This window comes from Pempheris klunzingeri, chromosome 11 (assembly GCF_042242105.1).
Source record: "Pempheris klunzingeri isolate RE-2024b chromosome 11, fPemKlu1.hap1, whole genome shotgun sequence".
NCBI classification, from domain to species: domain Eukaryota; kingdom Metazoa; phylum Chordata; class Actinopteri; order Acropomatiformes; family Pempheridae; genus Pempheris; species Pempheris klunzingeri.
Genome location: NC_092022.1, coordinates 9,142,384 through 9,164,062, shown reverse-complemented (window position 1 = coordinate 9,164,062; position 21,679 = coordinate 9,142,384). Strand labels below are relative to the sequence as shown.

The window sequence follows — 21,679 nt, the reverse complement described above, 5'->3', positions numbered from 1 at the left end:
CTCTGCAGGCCCCACAGAGCTTTCCTCGCTCCAGCCACCCTGCTCTTTCCACCCAGGCAACTGACAATGTGCCCTTGAATGGACCACCTCCTTACCCGCTGCCACGCCAGCTAACCTCCTCACTTTACCCCCCTGGCTTTACAACTGTGCTGCCATCTGTCTGTAGCCCGGCTGCCTCGGGGGCCCGGCCACAGTCAGGGCACACAGCTAACAACTCGTAGGGAGAGAGTGACAGAGCGGAAGGGCTGAAGCAACGTAAAAATGAAAAGAGGATGAATGAGAGGAAAAGGCTGAGATCAAAAATAGTAGTGGTCAAGTAGAGAGTGATTTATAAAAGGAAAAGCAGAGAGAATAATGAACACCTTCACAAAATTACTCCTATTCAGGTTCTTTCAACACAGACATTAATAATGTATGAAAGACTTGTCTCATGAAGCTTTCTTACTTTAATGAGATTAATTCTGTCACTACTCTGAACCTTATCCCATAGAAATGTACTCTATGTACAGATTTGCATATCCAATCACCAGTTTTCATCCCACTGAGCTTCAACAATATATAGATAATGAACCTACTAATGACCACAAAAATCGTTCTTCTAATCAAAATGCATTTTGTACAGTTCTTCAGCTGTAAATTCATTAAGCACAGAACCATAACCACCATTGAGGACACAGAGGTCATGTCCTTGTTTTTCTCTTTTTTTTAATGTTCATGTTCATTTCCATTTTTCACAACACAATGTACTTCATTAGGAGGGGAAATAATAGTCGTATCTCAAATGAAAGCCCAATCTGTGGTACAGCTTTCTCAATTCATAACCTATCCCGAATTAAATTACTAACATTGAAGTAGGAAAAAAAACATTGTTTACCCTACTCAGTGGGTGATATTAACCCTAATAAATAAGTCCGGGCTGAAACAAACCATCGGGTCCTTGCGTCAGTGTGTTAAGGTGACTCATTCTAACATGTATGTTGTGTACTGTATCTTGTTTGGGAATGAAACGCATTTCTGGGAAAATAGGGTATCATGTTTTAAGGCCAAATGAGTCTGCAAAGGTCAAGACTCCAGATCATCAAAGTGATTACAGCCCAAGTGTGAAACTCCAGTGTGTGGGCTACTGACAGTAGGAGAGTGAAATGATGTCAGTGAGGCCAGCAACCAATAGGAAATGCCTGCGGCCCTTGTTTGTTGCCATATGTTGGTGTTGAGAATGAGGACTAGTGGGTGGTTTCGTGTGTAAGCCTTTGCTGCAGCATCAACAAAGAGAACCAGGAATCTAGTTCATTCTCAGTTTCTGATGAAAGGCTGTTTCTCTGTTTTTACTTGTCAATTTAGATTTTTTTATGGAAAGTTTGTTGGCACGAGTGCAAACTGATTGTCTTGAGTTAGTCTCATCGGTTATCAGTGACTGCATATAAATATCTGTGCAATGTCATATTCTTAAACAAAGCAGTCTTTAATATTAAAGGGACAGTAATGGTATCTGAGCTTTGCCTGAAAAGTCTGAAAAGAATGTCCATTAGTGATGCCACCTATCAGGGTTACATGGGTGCCATGGGTACACGTGCTTGGAGACTTCAAACATTCAACAGAAAGCCTTTCTTACAAATTGGGGGCAGAGTGTTTGAAAGGGTCTTTGGAGCTTGACTCATACTGGGGATTAGCAGTCAGGTTATGTCACGCTCTTTTCAATAGTTGACTGTTCTTTTGTAAAAAAAAATATGGCCCTCAAAACTGCCAACTTTAGTGCTGTTATACTTCTTTAAAGAAAAAACATGTTCATTTTACTTACAATAAATGATGTTAAGACATCTAAGCGCATTATCTGAAAAGTATCTAGAATGTTGACGTATAATAAAGTTGTTCATTGCATTTGTAAGTTTGTTATGTTGTCTTCTATACAGAATCTACAATATTCACGGCTAAATGAGCAACAATGACTGACTGCTGGAAACAAACGCAAACAACACAGCTACTGTTGTCACTTTTCATTTTTAAATGTTGCTTAACTGCGATTGCACAGAAGTACGCAGCATCTTTCTCCCCCTGGATCTCGTCCACTCCAAACCAGTGAGAAAAGCCCAGTCAGAAACACAGCCGCTACAAATCTCAGGGTTTTTTTTTGCTGGGTTAAGATAGAAAAGATTTAATATAAAATAAACTGCAATAGAAGTACATAAGAACTATTTCGCACGGGTGAGGATTTGCGCTCTTCAAATGGTTTCAATGGTTGTTGGTCTGGATGGCAACTGAGCATTAATGTTGGAAATGGGTGCCACTACTTATACAGAATTTCAGAACGTGGATAATAATTCCTAGACAGACATATGACACATTTACACGTTGACACGCCTCTGCATTTCAACCAAAAAAAGACAAGCTATCTTTGACCAACTGTGAAAGTCTGACTGCAGCCGTCACAAGCACCCAATGGGCCAAAAATGTTCCTGCTAAAAGTGCTTTTCCTGTAACCCACACAACCAACCTGCTCTCCCAACAGCAACCACCAACACCAGAAGACCCATCATCTCTCTCAAGACCCTGAAATGTGTCCAGGAAGACTTCCAGTCTGTAGTTTTGGGCTACGTTCCCGTTACAAGAAATCTCATTCTATTCCATCAAAAAGCTCCCTCCAATCAGGTAATGGAAGTCTTGGTTCACCCTTCGTACCTTGGGCTGTTCTTGCAGTCTATCACATTAATCTAACAAACTGCTAGATTCGCATTGACTCATTCAGCTCCTTTTATATCCAAAAGATTTGCCTCTTCACAGAGATGGTTTAATTATAAGATGACACTTTTAGACACCGTAGACTATAAAATAGCAGGCGGCTTGTGTTTACAAAGAATTTCCCAGCAACATTAAGGTCACAGCTTCAATCCTGCTGCAGCCAATGTGTCCATCACCAGTTTTGAAAGTGTCCTTGAACAATACCCTGAACTTCTTCTTACTCGCTTACTTTTTTTGATTCCCCAGATGTAAATGTGAACAGTCGTGGCTTCCTGGAAGCAGCCGGTGCTCAAAGTTTATGCACAGGTGAGCTAGCAGTGGGGCTTCAATGGGGCGTGGGTGTTTCAGTGAACGAGGCCATTTATAGATTCCAGTATCAGGAGTCAGGTGGGTGAGCAATGGTGTGTAATTTGTTCCTGTTATTTCCACTGATTTAGGTCAGTGCCTGAAACATTTATATAAAGCATACTGAGTGTGTGCATGAGAGAGAGAGAGAGACACCATATGAGAGTAAATATTCACTGCACTCACAACATGTGCGACTACATTTTTCCGTGTCCACACTTGATACAGAAGCTGATAGCTCAGTTCTGCTGGGCTCCCATCGCTCTGCGGGGAGGAGAGCACATCATGGTCTCCAGGCAGGAAAGACAATGGGAGGTGTGCAGAGGAACAGTACAAATCAACCACTGTTAGCACTATAATCTCCAAACAAATTCCCCAGCAAGGATGACTCTCACACATTTGGATTTCCTCAAGTGTGCAGCGATGTGAGCGTGGGATGGTTTGAGCCTAGTGGAAACGCGGAGCCCGAGCGGCAGCTGGAACTAGAACAGGGAGCCATATTGTACAGTAGTGTGTGCAAAGCTGCTGCTCCTCAAGGGAGCACAAAAGTGAGCAAAAATAGCATGACATTTTTCACAATGTTATTGTCCAAAAATCTGTTCATCCCATGTGCTGGACCTCAAATAGATCATGCCCGGCCGGCATGAACAGCGGCCAGCAGCTCAATTTGGGCCGCCAGACAGTGCAGACACGAGTCAGTGCGCTAACTGTCCAGTAACCTCATTTGTCATGGATATATGGATACACTTAAACAGGCAAGACATTACATGCATGGTCATATTTGTCATTATACCATGTAATAAGCATGTCAACAGACATTTCACACACATGGTGAACATCATATGGTAGACATTATATGGTTTGATATGGTTATATTGAGACTCCAGAGACAGTTAATGTGATATGTGTGTATTATTACAGCACTACAGTAATGACATGCATTTAATATATAGCCTTTTGTTTTGGTGTTTTGGTTTTATGCATTAAACTCAATTAATGAAACTCAATGTAGATCCAGATTGTGATGAAATGATGTCAATCGACTGTTTTGAAAATTGTTTTGGTCTGACTGGAGCAAAGATGAGTCAGTCCCACTGTAGAATCTGTTGTGAGAACTGTCTGGGACTGATGGCAGACAGGAAAACTGTCTACAAAAGCTTTTTGCCCACTTTCACAAACACATTCACTTGTGTGACCACACAACACCCTCGCAATCCCTCAGAGCAATCGCTATATGTGGGAAAGGGATGCTGCCCTGTCGAAAAAGACATTATCTGGTAGTCGAACAGGTTTGGGCCATGTAATAAATCAGTGTTGATGAATAAGTTGCTAGAAGCCACTCACTCATCAATAATGACCACAGACTCTGTACTACAGGCTTGGCCACAGTTCCAATAGCGGTTTTAATGGGATTGGATTGGAGCTTTTGGCTTACATGAATGTATGGGATGATTCAATTAAATAGAATTTGTGCCTGGATCTGCACAGTGTGCTTTCCTCATTAATGTGTCATCGGTCCCCTCGCAAAAAAAAAAAAAAAAAAAAAAAAGCCGGGTTTCTTTCCCAGCAGATCAAGAGCCTGGTTAAGTCGAGACATCTGTGATTCGGGACAGACTTATCAGCACACAGAACACGGATCTGCTCGGTTCAGCAGCCTGCTGCAATGTAAAGGCTGGTGCTGTCCATGGTCCTGATTTTTACTCCGCTATAGTACTCAAGTCCAGAGTCACTCCCTGCTCGCACCCTAGTGCAATATGTCTCCTTTACACCATTTTATTTGAGTGTCAAAAATGATTCACTATGGTGCCCTCAAAAAACTTTCTTTATTTTTCTAGCCTCCTATTTTCAATACCATTGTAATGAAAATAGAAGTCTACATCTGCAGTTGTCACTTCTCAATAGCCACTATAAAGCGTTTTCACTTTTTATTATCAATTCATCTGCTGATTATTTTCCCAATTAATCAACGAATCACTTAATCTATCAATGTCAAAAAAAAAAAAAAAAGGAAAATAATGTAAGAAGGTCCCAGAGCCCAACATAATAAAGAGCAGAAAAAAGTAAACTTTCACACTGGAGAACGTGGAACCAGAAACCTGCCTGCTTAAGTCAGGGATGATACCCGACGAGGTGTTAATGGACATTGTGTTAACAGAGCTTGTGTGTTACAGTCGCCATCCTGCAGTATTTAGAGGATGAGTAGTGTGTGTGTTGTAAATATATGTTAAGTGTGTTAACATGTTGCAAACATTTTAAACAGAGGCATTGACTGTGTCAGTGTTGCTATAGTAACTCATTTAATGTAGCCAGCGCATTCATGTAGAGCAGTGAACAGATAGCTTCACAGAAACTATTAGCAGGTGTCCTATAGCACTTTTTATGGACACCCTGTGGCCAATCAGAATCAAGTATTCTCCCAGACTATGGTATAACAACTGATAAATGATTGTCGAGTCTCAGTTGAATTTCAATTAGTTAATTGACTAATTGATGAATCACATCAACTCCACGGCATAGATGTAAAGATTAGTTATGTAGCAATTCAACAGTCAGTGATGGACCTAAATTGCCTGCTAATTTTCTGTTTGTGTAAATGCGAACGGAATATTTTTGAGTTTTGGACTAAAGACAAGTCATTTAAACGCAATCAGCATGCTTCACCTTTGATAGATGTAAAAATTATAATAGTCATTCATCACGTCTTTAATGTCATTGTTTTATGTTGCATTTGTCTTGTTCTGTATGTGTCAGGCCCATCTATCGATAGTAGCTTTGGGTTTAAATGTTGTGGCATTTGTCTGTGGTCAAGGTTATGCACCTTTCCCTAAAATATTCTAATGAATACAATACAAATACAAAAATATAGGCTAAACTATTGCTATTACTAGTGTAAATTATGTAGGGAATATTGAATGAGTGAACAATAGATTTTGAACCCAGCAAGATTCTCTAATCCTTCACTTTCCTCCACTTTTCTAGACACTCGCTTTAGCTCACTCACAGTCAGTCAAACAACAGAATGAAATGCTTCAATTCATTTCCTTTCTATGACTGTATACCTTCTAGTACAGTTATCTGATCTGGCAATATATTTAATTTACCATCTCCTGAGAGGCCCATGGTGGAGATGTTCAATAATACTGTGGTGTAAGTGCCTATCTAACAATCACTATAGAAGGCCTCAGACCACTCTCTCTCATCTCTGTGGTGGTTTAAAGTGTCTGTCAGCCTGCCTCATCATACCTCCCCTGCCTCGGCACACAAGCTTTTACTTGCCCCTAGTTCCTCTTCTGTTTTTCTGATTCCATCTTTAATTTATTCCTCCTTCCTGCCTGTCCCCCATGTTTCTCTGTCCCAGACAAGAGCGTTTATCGGTGATGGGGCCCGGGACTCCCCTCTGCCCTCTCCATCTATCTCTGACTGAATCTGGCAGGTTTGTTAGGAGAGAGGGACACTGCAGCTACAAACAGGTGTGAGGATACCATACATTGAGTGTCTCTGTGTGAGAGAGGAAGAGAGACAGCAAGAAAGACACTGGGAGTCCCGCTGCAGATGTTACAAACGTACTAACTGGGAGCAAAAATATGATAAATAAGTTTTTTTTTAAGCGTCTATAATCAATACATTTAGACCAATGAATCATGTGACCATGAGTTGTATCTAATGATACATTCACAGAGAATTATCACTAGACTGCAGTTCCCCTCAGCTTGAAGTAGCATTTTAGCATCTTTCAGCTTGTTGTTTTGGTTTAAAGGCTCACGGCTTTATTGTTTTAGTTCTCTCTCAAGCTCTCCTAGCGTTGTTTTGACAGGACCAAACAGCTTTTTTCGCTGAACTATACCTGCTGAGCAGACAGACAAAGTTAGCAACTATGCGGCGAACGTAGTGGAGCATTTAGCTGTTAAAGCGCCAGACATTTTTCTCAGGAGCTGGTGGAGACCAAAAACAGAGCTTACATTCATCAGGTGGACAGAAATAACATTTTGTAAATGTTGGATATGTAAGTAGGTCACTGTTTGCTAACAAGTTTTATGTGGTGTTAATATGTCAGTATTGTGTTCAAAGCTTGTTTCCACTGCCCCCAAATGGACAAAGAAATCTGGTATTAAAGGTTTAACCAAATTCTGCAAGGGGTAGAAATCAGAACATTTTACATTACTGCTCAACAGATGGAATTCCCATCTTCCCCACAGCTACCTGTTCAATGCAAGACATTCTGTCTTTCATCAGGTTTAATTTTCTGACAAAATATTTTAAGGTAATGTTTTTAGTAGATCCTCAGCAGGCCTAAAATCCAAAATGTCTAGCTGCACTGAATGCATCAACAAGCGAGAGTTTCCAAAACAGGACCAGCTCACAATTTACAATAACTGAACATAAATAGATTATGACTGATCCATCTCAAGCAGTTTTCCAGTCTGTACAAGTTGATTCTCATACGTTTATTGGAGTGAATAACTGCCCGAGAGAAAGAAATCTAGAAAATGTACGATAATGTAAAAACTCAAAACCAAATCTGTGGTTCTTGAGCCAATTAATTAATAGAGCATTTGAGGAAAAAATCATGTAGATCAAGGGAAAAATCGGCATTCATTATTCTTCATTTAACAATATCACTTTAAGGTCTGCATGGGATCCATGGAAGACTGGCCAGGAACTGGAGCTCATGCAGAAGCTTTCCAAATCAGACCCACACAGCCACTGCCTCTTTGTTAATGGTCTCCTATAGGCCATCCATCATCTCACTGTGGCCAGTTAGCAATAAGGACAACTCCTTGGCCTTCTTTCAACAAAGGCTGCCGCCTCCTCATCTTTTTCCTCTCCTTGCACTGTTTCCCTCTCCTCCATCTCCTCTCTGCCTCACTACATCAGTCTCCTGTCCTTCTCACTTCGGCTCCTTTTCCTCTCCTTTCCTGCAAAAAATGCATTCACTGTTCTGCAGACTCTATGCCCAGAGGAGTTTCCCCTCCTAGTTCTTTACCCTTCACAGCATAGAGAATGCAACTTCCTGAACTCCATTTAACCTCCACATTTAAAGGCTAAGTAGAATTACATCACATTTTGCCTTTATGCTGGGGTCTCTGACAGGTGTTCAGCGCTGCTTGGGTCTTCTTTCTCCGTTCTCCAAGGGCTGTCTGTTCAACTGCCTGACTGTCTAGTTCTAGCATATTCCGGCTGTGATTTTTTTTTTTTCATTGCACAAGTCTGCACAGACCTGCCAGTTCTCCTGCAGATCAATGCACACATGGATGCACACGGCAAACATCATGCAGACACGCAGGTGTACGCGGGAAAACAACGGCTGCAGCAACACATGGCTCAAACACTGTCAAATGCCCAATCCGCTCCCGCATCCACAGGGAGCAGGCACGATGTAGGCTTTTTGTTGTTGTCGTCATTCTTGTGCTCTATTTTCACGGGCAGCTGAAAGACAGTAACGGCGTCCACAGAGAGCAGAGCTCAACAAGGTGTCCAGATGCAGCTTATCCCCATTCACTACTCAGGGGTTGTGGATCCACAACGTAGCAGTACAGTTGGTACAACATCCAGTTATGTTACACACAGAGCAAATATTCCAAACATTTGCTGGTTCAAGCTTCTCAAATGGGAGGATTTGCTTCATTTTCGGAGTGTTGATTGGACAAAACAACACATTCGATGATCGATGTGGATACTGGATGGATGGATGAATAACTAATGAAGATAGTTAGATGCACCCACCTTAAGTACAGTAAACTATGAGTCAGTGCTTGTAGTCATGGACTGATGATCATGTATCACTATTTTACAGTGTCATTCAGTACAGATTTGCTTCCCACTGTCTCATTTACACCAATTAATGATGAAAAGTAAAAATTTCATGACAACAACAGCAGATATTTTGTTGCTACCAGGAAGCTATTAGTTGGCTGAGTGGTTCTCCTTGGCCTCGGTGGGGGCCTCTGTACACCATGAAGGAAATGAATAGCTCTCCAGTGGCTACTTCTAATAGGTGGCCTTGACTGACTCACATCCTATGACGAATGAGTTGTAATTCTGAAATGAATTACAGCTATTGAAAATAGGAAGTAAAGAGCTTCATTACGTTGGGTTTGATGTAGATGCAGGTTATTCCTCTGAATTCCCAATCTAGTGAGAGTACATCCTAAAGCCATAATTACTTCTGTCTATCATCTCCGTGTGTACATGTAGCTTGAAGTGTTCTTGCCTTTTATTGATGACAGCTGGAGATGGGAATTTACTTGTTAATCAAGGCTGCATCACACAGATACTTGACCAGTGAGCGCAAATAGAAAAAGCCCAAACTTCACTGTGAGAATTAGATGCTGCACCTGCTGACTGTTTACATGACCAATGAATCTGCTGATTATTTTCTCAAAAACTAGGTTCATTGTTTTGTCTAAAAAATTCAGAAAATAGGAATAAATATCCATCACAACTTCCCAGAGTCCAAGGTTGATGTTTTCATATGTCGTGTTTTGTGCATCCAACAGTCCAGAACCCGAAGAGTTTACAGTGAGATAAAACAGAAAAGCAATCGATTCATCTACTAATTGCTTCAGCTCTAGGGACATTGCATTTCAGTTGAGTCATTTAAAAAAGTTGGAAATATTAAAATCAGCATTTGTCCTGCAACACCCAGCCAATTTCAAGCCAATATCAACCTATAATGATTTGTTAACTATGCTTACTTTGGAAAAGAATATGCACTTTCCAAGGCAACACAGGAAGAAATGTCACCCAAACAGACACAAATATTATTTATTTATTTATATTATATATATTTCTCTATTTTTGAAAGATCTCCCCTTAAACAGTGCCCATGCTAATAAAACAGTTACTGTCTGTTACTTTGTATTCATTGATTTACTTGACTTTGACACGGTTGAGGTGTATTTTTACTTTGTAACACTTAGTGAAATATAGCACGATGTCATACTGAGATATTTTCAGACGTGAACTGTAATAGAGGAAATCTACTGTCTCTTATTTCCCACTTTTATTGACTGAAAAACTTCTCACTTGTCATTCACTGTTGTCTTATCCACAGCTAAATTCAAGTTCACAAGCTTCTAGATAGATAGATAGATAGATAAGTGTATATTATTACTTCTTCATTTGGAGCAAAGCCTTGTTAAATGGGGAGCACATTATATAAGACCCGCTGACTCAGAATTTCCCATATTTGCTCATCAAGGCCTGAGCATAAGGGAGGTATTATGTACAAGACATTGCTGTGGTTTGGGGTGAGTCATCGTTACGGCTCAATATCAGCTTTCACAGGGTTTGATATATCTCCTTGTTCATGAGGGGGGCTCCACTTATACCTGCAATCCTCAGAGATTTTTCTGATGTCAGATCTGAGAGGATTATCCAGGTATCAGGAAGAACAGTAGAGGAGGATGAGACCTGAAAAAATACTGATCAGTGGACACTGGTGGTAAGAGACTCTGCCCTATAACCGAACAAATTGGGTCCGACTGTTTAGGGTCTAAGCCGCCGTGTGAGCAAAGATCTACCATGTTGAAGTCGCCTTGGGCAAGATGACGAATTCCTTTGAGCTCTAGGGAAACTGTTCCTTCATTTACCCGGCTCTCTGACTCTCCAAGAGGGAGGGCAAGTGAAAAATGATTTTCTCCATGAATTATTACAGCTTTTTCTGTTATGCAGGATTTTCACCAAAGGAGTAGTTGGCCATTTGCACTTACAGTAATCCTGAAACGATTAGTCCATTAATCAAATAGTTGATAAACAAAAGTCTACTCACAATAATCCCATATTTCTGAATTTTGCTATTTAGCATTTTAACATTTAACATTTGCTAGTTCCTGCTTCTCAGGGAGGAGGATGAGCTACTTTTCTCTGTTTTATATCATGGTTAATTGAATATTTGGGGGTTTTGGACTGTTGGTCAGACAAAACAGGCAATCTGAGCAGCTCTGGGAAACTGTGATGTCCATTTCTTACTCTTTTACTATATTTTATAGACTAAAATATGAATAATCAAACAAAAAAAATCTCAAAAAGGTAACATAATGATGGAAATAATCATCACTGCAGCTATTTCTGCACCATATTTGCATAATTACATTTAATAAGCGCAGGTATTCCCTCTCTGCTCTCTCCTGATATGTGTTGAATGTAACAATCTTTCCAAACGTACCGCCTGAATCTTCCTCACCAGTGCTTCTCTAGCCGTGCACATCTTTCTATAGGACAGTGGAATTACTTTATTGAATGGAACCACAGGGACAACCCTGCTTGGACGCGCTCCCTGTCCGCAAAGCTTCAAGGTGTCCTCTCCACACCATTACCTTGGTCGACAGTCCGCAATGACTAAGTGGAAGTTTGAGTGAAAGTGACATTTTATTAGCAGGAGACAATAAAGGGTCCAAGTTTTTATACTGCTTCTCCCGTTACCAGACTCATGTAGCTAAATAGATTTGATATATAGTTGTAAATCAGGAGCTTAAAGAGAATGTCTCCATTTAGTTTCAACAAGACGATAAAAAATGATGGCAAGAAAACAGGAATAAGAAAAGGCATTTTCAGAGCCCAACCTAAATACTTTGAAATGTTGTTCCTGGCAGTTCATAAAAGTAGGATTGCACTGACTTGTCCCTCTCTGAGGCTCCTGCTGTATGATTACTGTACCTCCATTCAAGAGAAAACACTGCTCTGGTCAACTGTTACTGCTGTCTCTATTGACTCTTCTCCCCACTGTTGAGTAAGTGGGTGAATACAGTGTCAGCCTCTGCAGCTGCAAAGGCCACTATGCTGGGGGGAAAAAAGGCGGTCTCCGCCAAAGTAATCCTTTGGCAAAGACTGCTATTCCAGACGCTAGCGCAGTGATGATCTACACAGAGCGAGGGTGGGCGATGCTGTGTACTTTGGGTCATCAGACACTGACATTGCCTCGCAGTGACAACTGTATTTACTGTCTTTCATTTGCATAGCATAGTCACATGTTGGACAGTGATGCGGTTGTGCATATTCCAGCCAAAGAGGCAGATATTCAGTGCTCTCTAATAGCTTTAGCTCTCATCACTGGCGTGGCTGATCTGCCAAGCTGCTGTGTTGTTTGTTCAGGTGTGTCAAAGACCCAGTGTGGCATTATCACATCCACCTATGTGTGAATTAAATCATCCATAGGAGGGTTGAATTCAGCAAGGGTCCATTAAAAATGTGCTATGGGCAGTTGCTGAGCTGAGGCAGGTGTGATTTCAGATATGTGACAAACACGGACCTCATTAGTGAACAGTTGAAAGGTGAATGACACTGAGTTTTTTTTTTTCTGAATCATTCAGTCAAGCATTCTTCATGTGCGTAAAACTCACCATGTGTGGGAGTAAGCAATGACTCTTTCCAAGCCCACACAATACGACCATAAATAGCCCAACTTACATAAAAAATCAAACCATGTTTTTGCACTGAATTTATATCGAAATAATCCAGGAAAGAGAAGCTTTTGCAGCCAACATAACAAGAACCACATGAAGTCTATTTGCAGGAGTTCATCAGAGAAGTGCGGAGCATCACTGCTCCCTGGTGTTCTCCTCTTATTAATGAAAGATCAATTCATTATTCCATATGCAGAGGGGATGACTAACAGACCACAGAGAGATAAAACAAGGGCTCCATGTTGCAAAGCACACCTGCAGGATCCATGAATAGGCGGATCGATCCCTCGTGAGTGCATGGCTGTGCTGAATTGGAGGTATTTCAACCTATAGCCTGCATCACGTGGACGGACGGTCATTGATCACAACAGTGACCAGTTCAGTAAAAGGGAAGGGGGGGGGGGGGGGTGACAGGGCTGTCAATAGGCAGGGTCAGAGCTATAGGCTTAATACAAAAAAAAAAAAAAAGTGCATGTGCCTTTTTTGAGATACAGTTCAAAACCTGACGCCAAAAACCCATGTGGCTCCCGAATAACGAGGCTGTAATGGTGGCTTAGATAAGACAACAAATATGCTCAGCCTCAGCATCATGGACCTCACATGCATGTGGCTTATTTGATGTTAAATATCCTCGCTGAATATGCTTGGCATCATGCACAATGCGATACTTCCAACGTTAATATCACGTTAAATGGCCTACACGCTGATTCTTAAATACTACTTGCAGCCATAACAGCCCAGTGGGCTACAGGCGTCTTCATAACGCACAAATCTAAAGGGGCATGCTGCTGATTTAGACGCTGATATGGCACATTAATTTTCAATTTGCAGCTCCACGATTCCGCGTTACAGTCGGTGTTTTACGTCCAATGTTGGAAGCATATGCGCTAATTATCCCTCGGTGTTCAGATATCCCACAGGGCGAGCAAGGGTGCCTTCTGGAAACAGCTGCATCTCCAAATAACATAAAAAACACATATAGCGAATAAATGTCCAGACAATGACGCGTCTGTCTTACCTGTGCCGTGAGCCAAATCGATGCCCGGTTCGGTGAGTATGTTCGGGTCACTTTGAGATCTGCCTCGTTGCAGACAGCCGTCTAATCCATCCGATGTAGCCATGGGGAGACAGCGCAGGAATCCTGAATAAAATATTGAAAACCCGACCAGAGGCAGGCAAGGTCAGGAGGAAAGGAGCGAGCGAATGCAGATTTAATTCGCTCTGACATCAGCCGCTTTGAGCATCTACCAGGGAGCCATGGCTGAGCAGAAATTCCGTGTGTGTGTGTGTGTGTGTGTGTGTGTGTGTTTGTGTCTGTGTGTGAGTGTGTGTGAGTGTGTGTGTGTGTGTGTGTGTGTGTGTGTGTGTGTCTGGGCTGTGCGCGCGATGATGTGTGGATGTGGGAGGGGTGATATGCCCCCGATGATGCCCGTCCCTGTCCAGCAACACGGCCAAATATTCAACACAGCATCTAGCACGCTGCACACATTGAGATATATACATATACACACACACATATATATATATATATAGGCCTATATATTAATTGGAGCTTATGCTGAATATTTACGTATTTTTATGCTTTTTGGCACCGCACCAACACACGATCGTGTCCTCTCTCCCCCCTCGCATCGTTTATTTAGGGTCTATAAGCTTTATTACAAGGTTAAGCAGCCCAAGTAACGCTATGAAATGCCTGATTAATTCAAGCAAGGGTCGTAATGGCTGAAATTAATTGAGAATGTGTATGACACCAGTTAAATGCATCAAATGACACATGGCATTGGTCAACATTTGATTTACTGTTAGATATATATTCTGAATTGAATTAAAGGTGCATTGATCGGGGATATTTCTCTGTTCATTATGTGTTGTATTGTGCCTTTATTGCACAAAACCCCAAATCTTAAAATATAAGAAATGCATGAAAGCATCATTGAGACCTACATGCAATTAAAAATACTTTCAAAATGAATTAAAATACGATTATTTTTACAACATTTGCCCAAAACAAAGCAGATTGTGCTTCTATGTTAGCATTTTACACAGGAAATACCATAAAAATGGAAACGTTTGGATTATAACAAAGCAGGTTCATAGTGCCACAGGAATCCATACGGAGGCAGCCCATTGGCTGGTTCCACCTATGACGCACCAACGCGGAAGTGAACCACCGCCGTAGGAGAAAAATGGCTGCTCGCAGGTGCAGCCACTCGTCTGTGCTGCTTATTCTTTGTTGTTTGTCAGTGTTTATCCTCGCAGACAGCCAAGAAACGACACCACCCGGTGACCAGCATGTCACCGAGGTGGATAATCCACGAACAGCCAGTGAAACAGCGGAAGAAACGGCCGAGCAGCCCGCGGTGGAGGAGAGGCGGTGGGAAGCGACTCCGGGTGATGCTGCCCCTGAAACAGAGCTCCCCTCCCCGGTACCACAGCACAAAGACGATTTTCAGGAGGAACTGGTCATCAGGCCGCTGCACTCGGGAGACATTTATGCCAGCTTCCAGTTCCGCACCCTGTGGGAGACGGATTTCATGAGAGGAAACAAAGGTAAACTAACTGTTAGCTTCGTGTTAATGGCTGATAAGGTAATATGATACATCTAGAAACCCACACACTCATCACACGATTGTGCTCACTTCAGAGTGTTTAGAAGCCATAACATGCCTACAATAATGCTGAAAGTATCTACATTTACGGCTGTAGATGGGTAGAAAGGTGGTTTAAATTCAGTGTCCAGGTTTCTGATGAGTAACCTGGTAATCTGATAAGAAATTACATCAGTGAACAGATTACAGCAGTTAGATCCCCTTTTGCCTTTATTTTCTATTCTTACTGACATTAAAAGGGTCTTAAAGTGTAAAATTTTTACTTGCAGGCGCCTCGTTCTTTACATCTGTTCCTGTAGAAAGTTACAATATAGAACTACGTTTCATTTATTCAGACTTTCTAACCACAGCAGTAGCCTCACACTAGTCTAGCACTGGTAAACAGACAAAATATTTAACAGGCTTGGGATACACATCCCATAAATCCTATAAGTACTTAGTTTTTCCACTGTTCATTCATATACACATCAAGAGGCAATGCTTTTGATCAGCTTAATCCTAAACGGTGTAATGTTATATTGTGTTTTTCAGTGTCCCACTACCGGCTTTTTCCCAAATCTCTGGGCCAAGTCATCTCCAAGTTCTCAGTGCGAGAGCTGCATATCTCCTTCACGCAGGGATACTGGAGGACCATGCAGTGGGGGCAGCCCTTCCAGCCGTCCCCTCCTGGGGCTGAGCTGTGGGTCTGGTTCCAGGACTCTGTGACAGAGTGAGTACGGCCCTCTGGTGGCTGCAGAACATCACAGGCGGACTTTTAAATTTATTTTAAAACAGACACTATTTTGCCTAATCCTTTAGATTACCGGCCAGACATTAATAGTGTCGACATCACTCTGTAAATCTGTTCAGTGGTGAACATCAGGTTTAGTCCTGCTGAATGATCAAAGCCTTTCTAGACTCATCATTGTGCATCATCATATAAAGACAAATGCTCTGTCTACATTGCACACGGTGCAGAGAAATTCCTAGAGGGAAATCTCCCAGAAATAAATTTTCAGCACAGTTTCTCGTACTTTACTGCTCACGTTACTTGCTTAACTGTGTAGTGTGCGCTTTGTCAATCACTTCAACATTTTCCTGTAATTTCGTTAGTGTGGATGGCACATGGAAGGAGCTGACGAATGTTTTGTCTGGGATCTTCTGCGCTTCACTGAACTTCATTGACTCCACCAACACTGTTCAGCCCAGCGCGTCCTTCAAACCGCTGGGTATAGGCAACGGTACAGAGACGCCTCTTTAATCGCCCATTGCATTTTGTAAAGCTCTCTAGAGACGAGCCTGTTGAAATACTGTCCAAGATGCATTGCATTACATATAGACTGATTTTGTTTTTTGTGTTGAACTTGAAGTGACGGACCACCGCTTCCTCCGCTATGCCACCCTCCCACGAGAGATTGTTTGCACTGAGAATTTGACACCCTGGAAGAAACTCTTGCCATGTGGATCCAAGGTGAATGTCTATGCGCGCACGTGTGTTTATTTATTTATTTAGGTCTATCTAAAAATGTAATTTGTGCTCCATTATATGATGCCCATACAGACATCCATGATCTTATGTCTTGAACAGTTTAAGGGCAAAAATTCCAAGATCATACTTTCAAAGTCACTTGCAGTTTTGAAATGTCGGTGAATGCAGTTAACTCTTCTTCTGTTGCACTTGCAGGCTGGTCTCGCTGTCCTGTTAAAGTCGGAAAAACTCTTCCACAGCAGTTTTCATTCCCAGGCAGTGCACATTAGACCTGTGTGTCAGGACTGGCAGTGCAAAGCCACATCGTGGGAGCTGAGACAGACGCTGAATGTGGTTTTTGATCTGCACACCTCTGCACAGGGAAAACGAGGTGAGTAAAAGCACAAATCTTCCTGCATTCATCCCATATTTGTGTTTAGAGTCTCTGAGGTTGTAGAAAAAAACACGGTGACGTCTCTCTGTTTGTTCCCTCAGAGTGGTCTCTGTTTAAGATGTTCTCTCGGACCCTGACAGAAGCTTGTCCACTGGCCTCCTCCAGTAAAATCTACATCGACGTCACAGACAATCCTGAGGTTTGATTCCCACTTAATGTGTTATCACCCACTCCAAATGGTTAGTTAGTATGTATGGAGATGTGCGACAATTTTGGCTAAGAGAGACTTGATGTCATTTTGCAGGGGGAGCAGTTTGAGCTGAGCCCGGCCACCCCTCTGCTGAGCCAGGCAGTGGTGCTGGGCGACAGACGAACCTTCTCAGTCTACGATCTGACCCAACAAATCACCTTTGGCAACCCGCGCTCCCTCAACCTGCTGATCCGCTGGAAATCCAGCGAGGGTGAGTGAGAACAACAGAGCATGACACACAGCATTGTGTAGGAGGTCGTACATACTTCTGCTCTTGATGTCTGTGTCTGTCTGTGTTTGCCTCCTAAACATAAGTTTACGTGCCCTTTCACAGTATTCGACAGTTTGTTAGTTTTTTGGGCAATGAATATGCGTTCTGTTCCTTTGCAACCTGTTCTCTGTTCTGGGACAGAAAGTCCTCACCAAACAGCATCTGAAGAAACAAAACATTAATAGTGTCCAAGATTGTAGTGTTTTGTACCAAAGCAACATTCCCATAGGCCAATACAAAAAGAGCAGACAACAATAATCAGCTGTTGATTTGTAAAACATGAGGTGAAGCTTTTGGTCTTGTGTGTGTTTGTGTATGCTGTTGCTAATTTACACCACATTTATGCCCGTATGCTGAATGACCTCTTGTAGTTGCTGGAATTTACAATGACTCCTCAGTCCTCTTAAGGTTGGCTAAACACAACCCTTACCTAGTCTGTTGCAGGCCACGTTCTTGCCTCTGTCGTGGCTCAAAGACCAAAAAGCATCTGCAGATAAATTCCAGACCCATTATGTTATGATCCACTAAAGTTATACAAAATACGTCACTTGGTTCAGGTGTAGCAGACGTCGTATAATCCAACTGCGGCAGGCACTCAGTGCAGGGATCTGCACTCATACTGAGACACTTTTCTCGTTAAGAGACATTTTTAACAAAGCCTGATTTGCAAATGCAGTACAGTCATACAGAATTTTCTCCAGCTCCACAACTGCGATCGTTCCCACATGGTCAACCACTGAACGTCCATGTCTCATACTCCCCGCCTGCAGGTGACATGCTGCGGCCTCTGCTCCATGCCGAACGCTATGTGGCTGGTTACGGGCTGCAGACAGGAGAGATTCACACACTCATGTACAACAACCACCCCTACAGGGCTTTCCCTGTGCTGCTGCTGGACTCAGTGCCCTGGTACCTTCGTCTCTACATCCACACCCTCACCGTCACCAGCAAGGGAAAGGACAACAAGCCCAGTGAGTCGCTTAAGAATGTGTGAGGGATGTGTGCACAAAATTGTAACCAGGGTCTGAAATTAATAACTACGAAGGTACTAAAATACTGGAACAAGCCAATGACAGCTGCATGCAAAGAGTATTAGTGAATTAGACAATGTAACAGTTCTGTGTAAATGTAGTGAACATTTTTAATATTTATGATATTCCATACTTTTCTAGGGTTTTTGATTTAAAAAAAAAAAAAAAAAAAAAGACCTCTACAGAGATTACACAGATAGGTGTAATGATTACACTAGAGTCAGTTACACATACAGATCTGTATGCTCCCAGTTTCCTCACAGGAATCATTGTTTCATATAATTTCAGGCAGATGCTCCTTTTCACCAGAAGGAGGAGGACATGAGTCATTTTTTCTGTCCTGAAACCCATAGTAGAGGATGCTTTTTTTTGGCCTGGCTACTAGTCTTAGTGCTTGTTGTTTGCTCAAACATGATATTATAGGTGTTGTCACATGATATCATATGTATGTATAACTTGGTAAAACTACAAATGGCTATGGGTAAACATTAAATGGTGTATCAGTGAGAAGGTTTTTCTTCATCCACCAGGCTACATCCACTACCAGCCGTCTAAGGACCGCGTGAGGCCTCACCTGCTGGAGATGCTGGTCCAGCTTCCTCCCAACTCCGTCACTGAGGTCACAGTACAGTTTGAGAGGGCTCTGCTCAAGTGGACTGAATACACCCCCGATCCCAACCACGGCTTCTATGTCGGGTATGCAATTATTTTCTCTGAAAAAAATAAGAAGCACACATGTTGCTTCTCATGTCCCTTCAAAAGTTGTAGGTGATTTTTTTTTTAGGGGTGTAAAATCTGTGAAAAGTTTTGTTTTGGTCGTTTTTGTATTTATTGTTTGGATTTTTAATTTTGTTTCTGACTTTTCAAAATGGCTAAAATCTTATTTCTTCAACATTTAGGTCGTCAGTGATCAGCTCTCTTGTACCGAGCATTGTCGCCATGGATACAAACATCACTCAGGAACGCCCACTTTTCAGCAGCTTGTAAGTATAGACCTGTTCCTTTCCTGAGCAAGATGCCTGTTGTTGCTTGAGAAACACATTTGTCTGGAAAGTCAAAAGATCAAATTTCCCCTCTACCCCCAGTTTTCCTTCTAAAGAGGAGTCCAGCTACTTTGTGCGCGTCTACACAGAGCCTCTGCTGGTCAACCTGCCGACTCCAGACTTCAGCATGCCTTACAATGTCATCTGCCTGACCTGCACCGTGGTGGCCGTGGGCTACGGCTCCCTCTACAACCTGCTGACCCGGAGTTTCCAGATAGAAGAGCCCAGCCCAGGATTGGCCAAGCGGATAGCCAATATCATCCGCAAAATGAGGGGCGTGCCGCCACTCTGAGGCCAGACACGAATGCCAACTGGCTCTACTTTTAGAAAGGAAGCTTTCCTTTTGGTGAAACTACTGCTAAACATGTGATATTCAGGGAAGAACTGAGTCAAGCACTGGTATGAATGTTTTTTAAAACGGGCAACTTGAAGGTTTTGTTTTCAGATGGAAGAGGACAAATTCTTTTGAACTTGAATATTTTCCTGCTGACTAAGAACAAGAAAATGTAGATATCTGTCTACATGGATGGACACTGAGAGCTCTGTAATTATTTATTAATGCTGCAAAGGTAACAGCATCAGAGTGTTTTGGTGTGATTGTCTTTGTTTTGTGGATGTTTGAAGTCATAACTTCACTACATCTTAATGTAGCCACAATGTCTCTGAGGCATTTTGTTGCTGTGATGAAACTGTGGTAGAATTATGTTTCCACCAATATGATACTGATGGCCTTACACAGCATTATAAAGCCTTAGATACAAAATGGACGATCGCTTTTGTTCTGATACTTCATCCGGACCTGCTGATTGCTATCTCCCTGCTGGGAAAGATCAGATAGAAGACCTTTTAAGCAAGAATGTCACACTAACCTCATTTACGGCAGAATATCAAGTTGATCCAAAATAATGAGTTTCCTATCTGCAGTGACAAATGAACACCGCATCAATGTGTATGAATCATCCAAGAGCATGCTGTCTTTATTTAATAGCACCTAAGGTATTTGTATTACCTTATATGTGTTTATAGTAATTCTAATACATGAGGAAATAACACATGCCCAGAGAAACTTACCAAAACCATATTTTTTTAATTAATTCTTCTTTTTTTTTTTGTTCTGTTTATAGGTCGGACTTGTCCCTGAGCAATAACATTACATACTTGTCAGGAACCACTTCCCTCTTACCAAACATTTGCATGCTTTATTGTTAAATGCGATTGGCTGCGGGTCTCTTCATAATAAATTGCCTGTAGTTTGTTGGGTTGTTAAAAGGTTCACTCATAAGTTCAATGCAGTTTCAGCATGTCTTATGGGGAATAAAAGTCTGTCATTATGGAAATTACTTTACCCTACCATGAAGTAATACTATGCATTTGTTTTTTTTTGTTTTTTTTTTACTATTTACCAAGAACAACAACATGTTTTGCTCATCTGCCTAGAAATCCATTCTGTTTCACTTGCTGTGAAAAAGTGCACAGAATGTGAATGTTTGAAGCGGCACTGTGTGTGGCAAAACTTCTATGTTCCTTATTGCCTTTTCAATAAACCGATAAACATCTCTTTTTCATTTTATTCAAATTACTAGCTGTGAAAGAAGGTCCGCCGCTCTAAACGGCACCAGAGCTGGAGCTGTATTACTTCCTGCTGGGTGCCCACATTTTTGTGTAAACAAACTTGGCCCCACTTCTGGCAGACTCGGAGAGAACAAACACAGACGTCTCTGTGTTTGGCCGGTCAGCGATTCTCACCCCTGCACGTTTGGCAACAGTGTGGAAGAAAAACAAAGGAAAAAGCAGCATTCCACATACGTGATGTTCATAACTGGTCTGCTTCTTACTATGTTATCTCTCCAAGCAAGTAGACACACAGCCAGAGAACATAACTTCTGGCTCAGCCTTCGCTTTTCCAAGGATTCATTTCTTCAGTGATAAGTGTCAGCTCTCAGCGACATAGCCCTCACTTATTGTTGCACACATGTTTGCGATTAGCTAGACGGGTATTCTTTTTAGTCACGCTTTTGGAAATTAAATGTAGCTGTTTATAGAAAAAAAGCTATTTGAGCTGTATTTAAGGACTCGTGAGGTTGTGGTGCAACAGCGTTGAAACCTTCGGGCAGCAGACGTTCTTGGCCACCTCTTTAAATAGTCT

General features: G+C 41.9%; 2 protein-coding genes across 2 annotated transcripts in view; one reads left to right on the top strand and one right to left on the bottom strand.

The window, feature by feature from the left end:
• Positions 1-13,606, bottom strand: part of phactr3a (phosphatase and actin regulator 3a) — a 30,043-nt gene extending 16,437 nt beyond the window's left edge. The window contains exon 1 of the mRNA XM_070840118.1: positions 13,504-13,606. Within this exon, the coding sequence (XP_070696219.1) occupies positions 13,504-13,606 (103 nt within the window). The remainder of the gene's footprint in view (positions 1-13,503) is intronic.
• Positions 13,607-14,674: 1,068 nt separating this feature from the next.
• On the top strand, positions 14,675-21,090 carry pigt (phosphatidylinositol glycan anchor biosynthesis, class T). The gene is made up of 11 exons (XM_070839369.1): positions 14,675-15,038; positions 15,629-15,806; positions 16,190-16,317; positions 16,447-16,547; positions 16,761-16,935; positions 17,040-17,137; positions 17,243-17,399; positions 18,230-18,430; positions 19,021-19,186; positions 19,390-19,473; positions 19,576-21,090. Exons 1-11 carry the CDS (start codon positions 14,675-14,677, stop codon positions 19,823-19,825), a joined length of 1,902 nt encoding a protein of 633 aa, XP_070695470.1. The 3' UTR covers positions 19,826-21,090.
• The last annotated feature ends 589 nt before the right edge of the window (positions 21,091-21,679 follow it).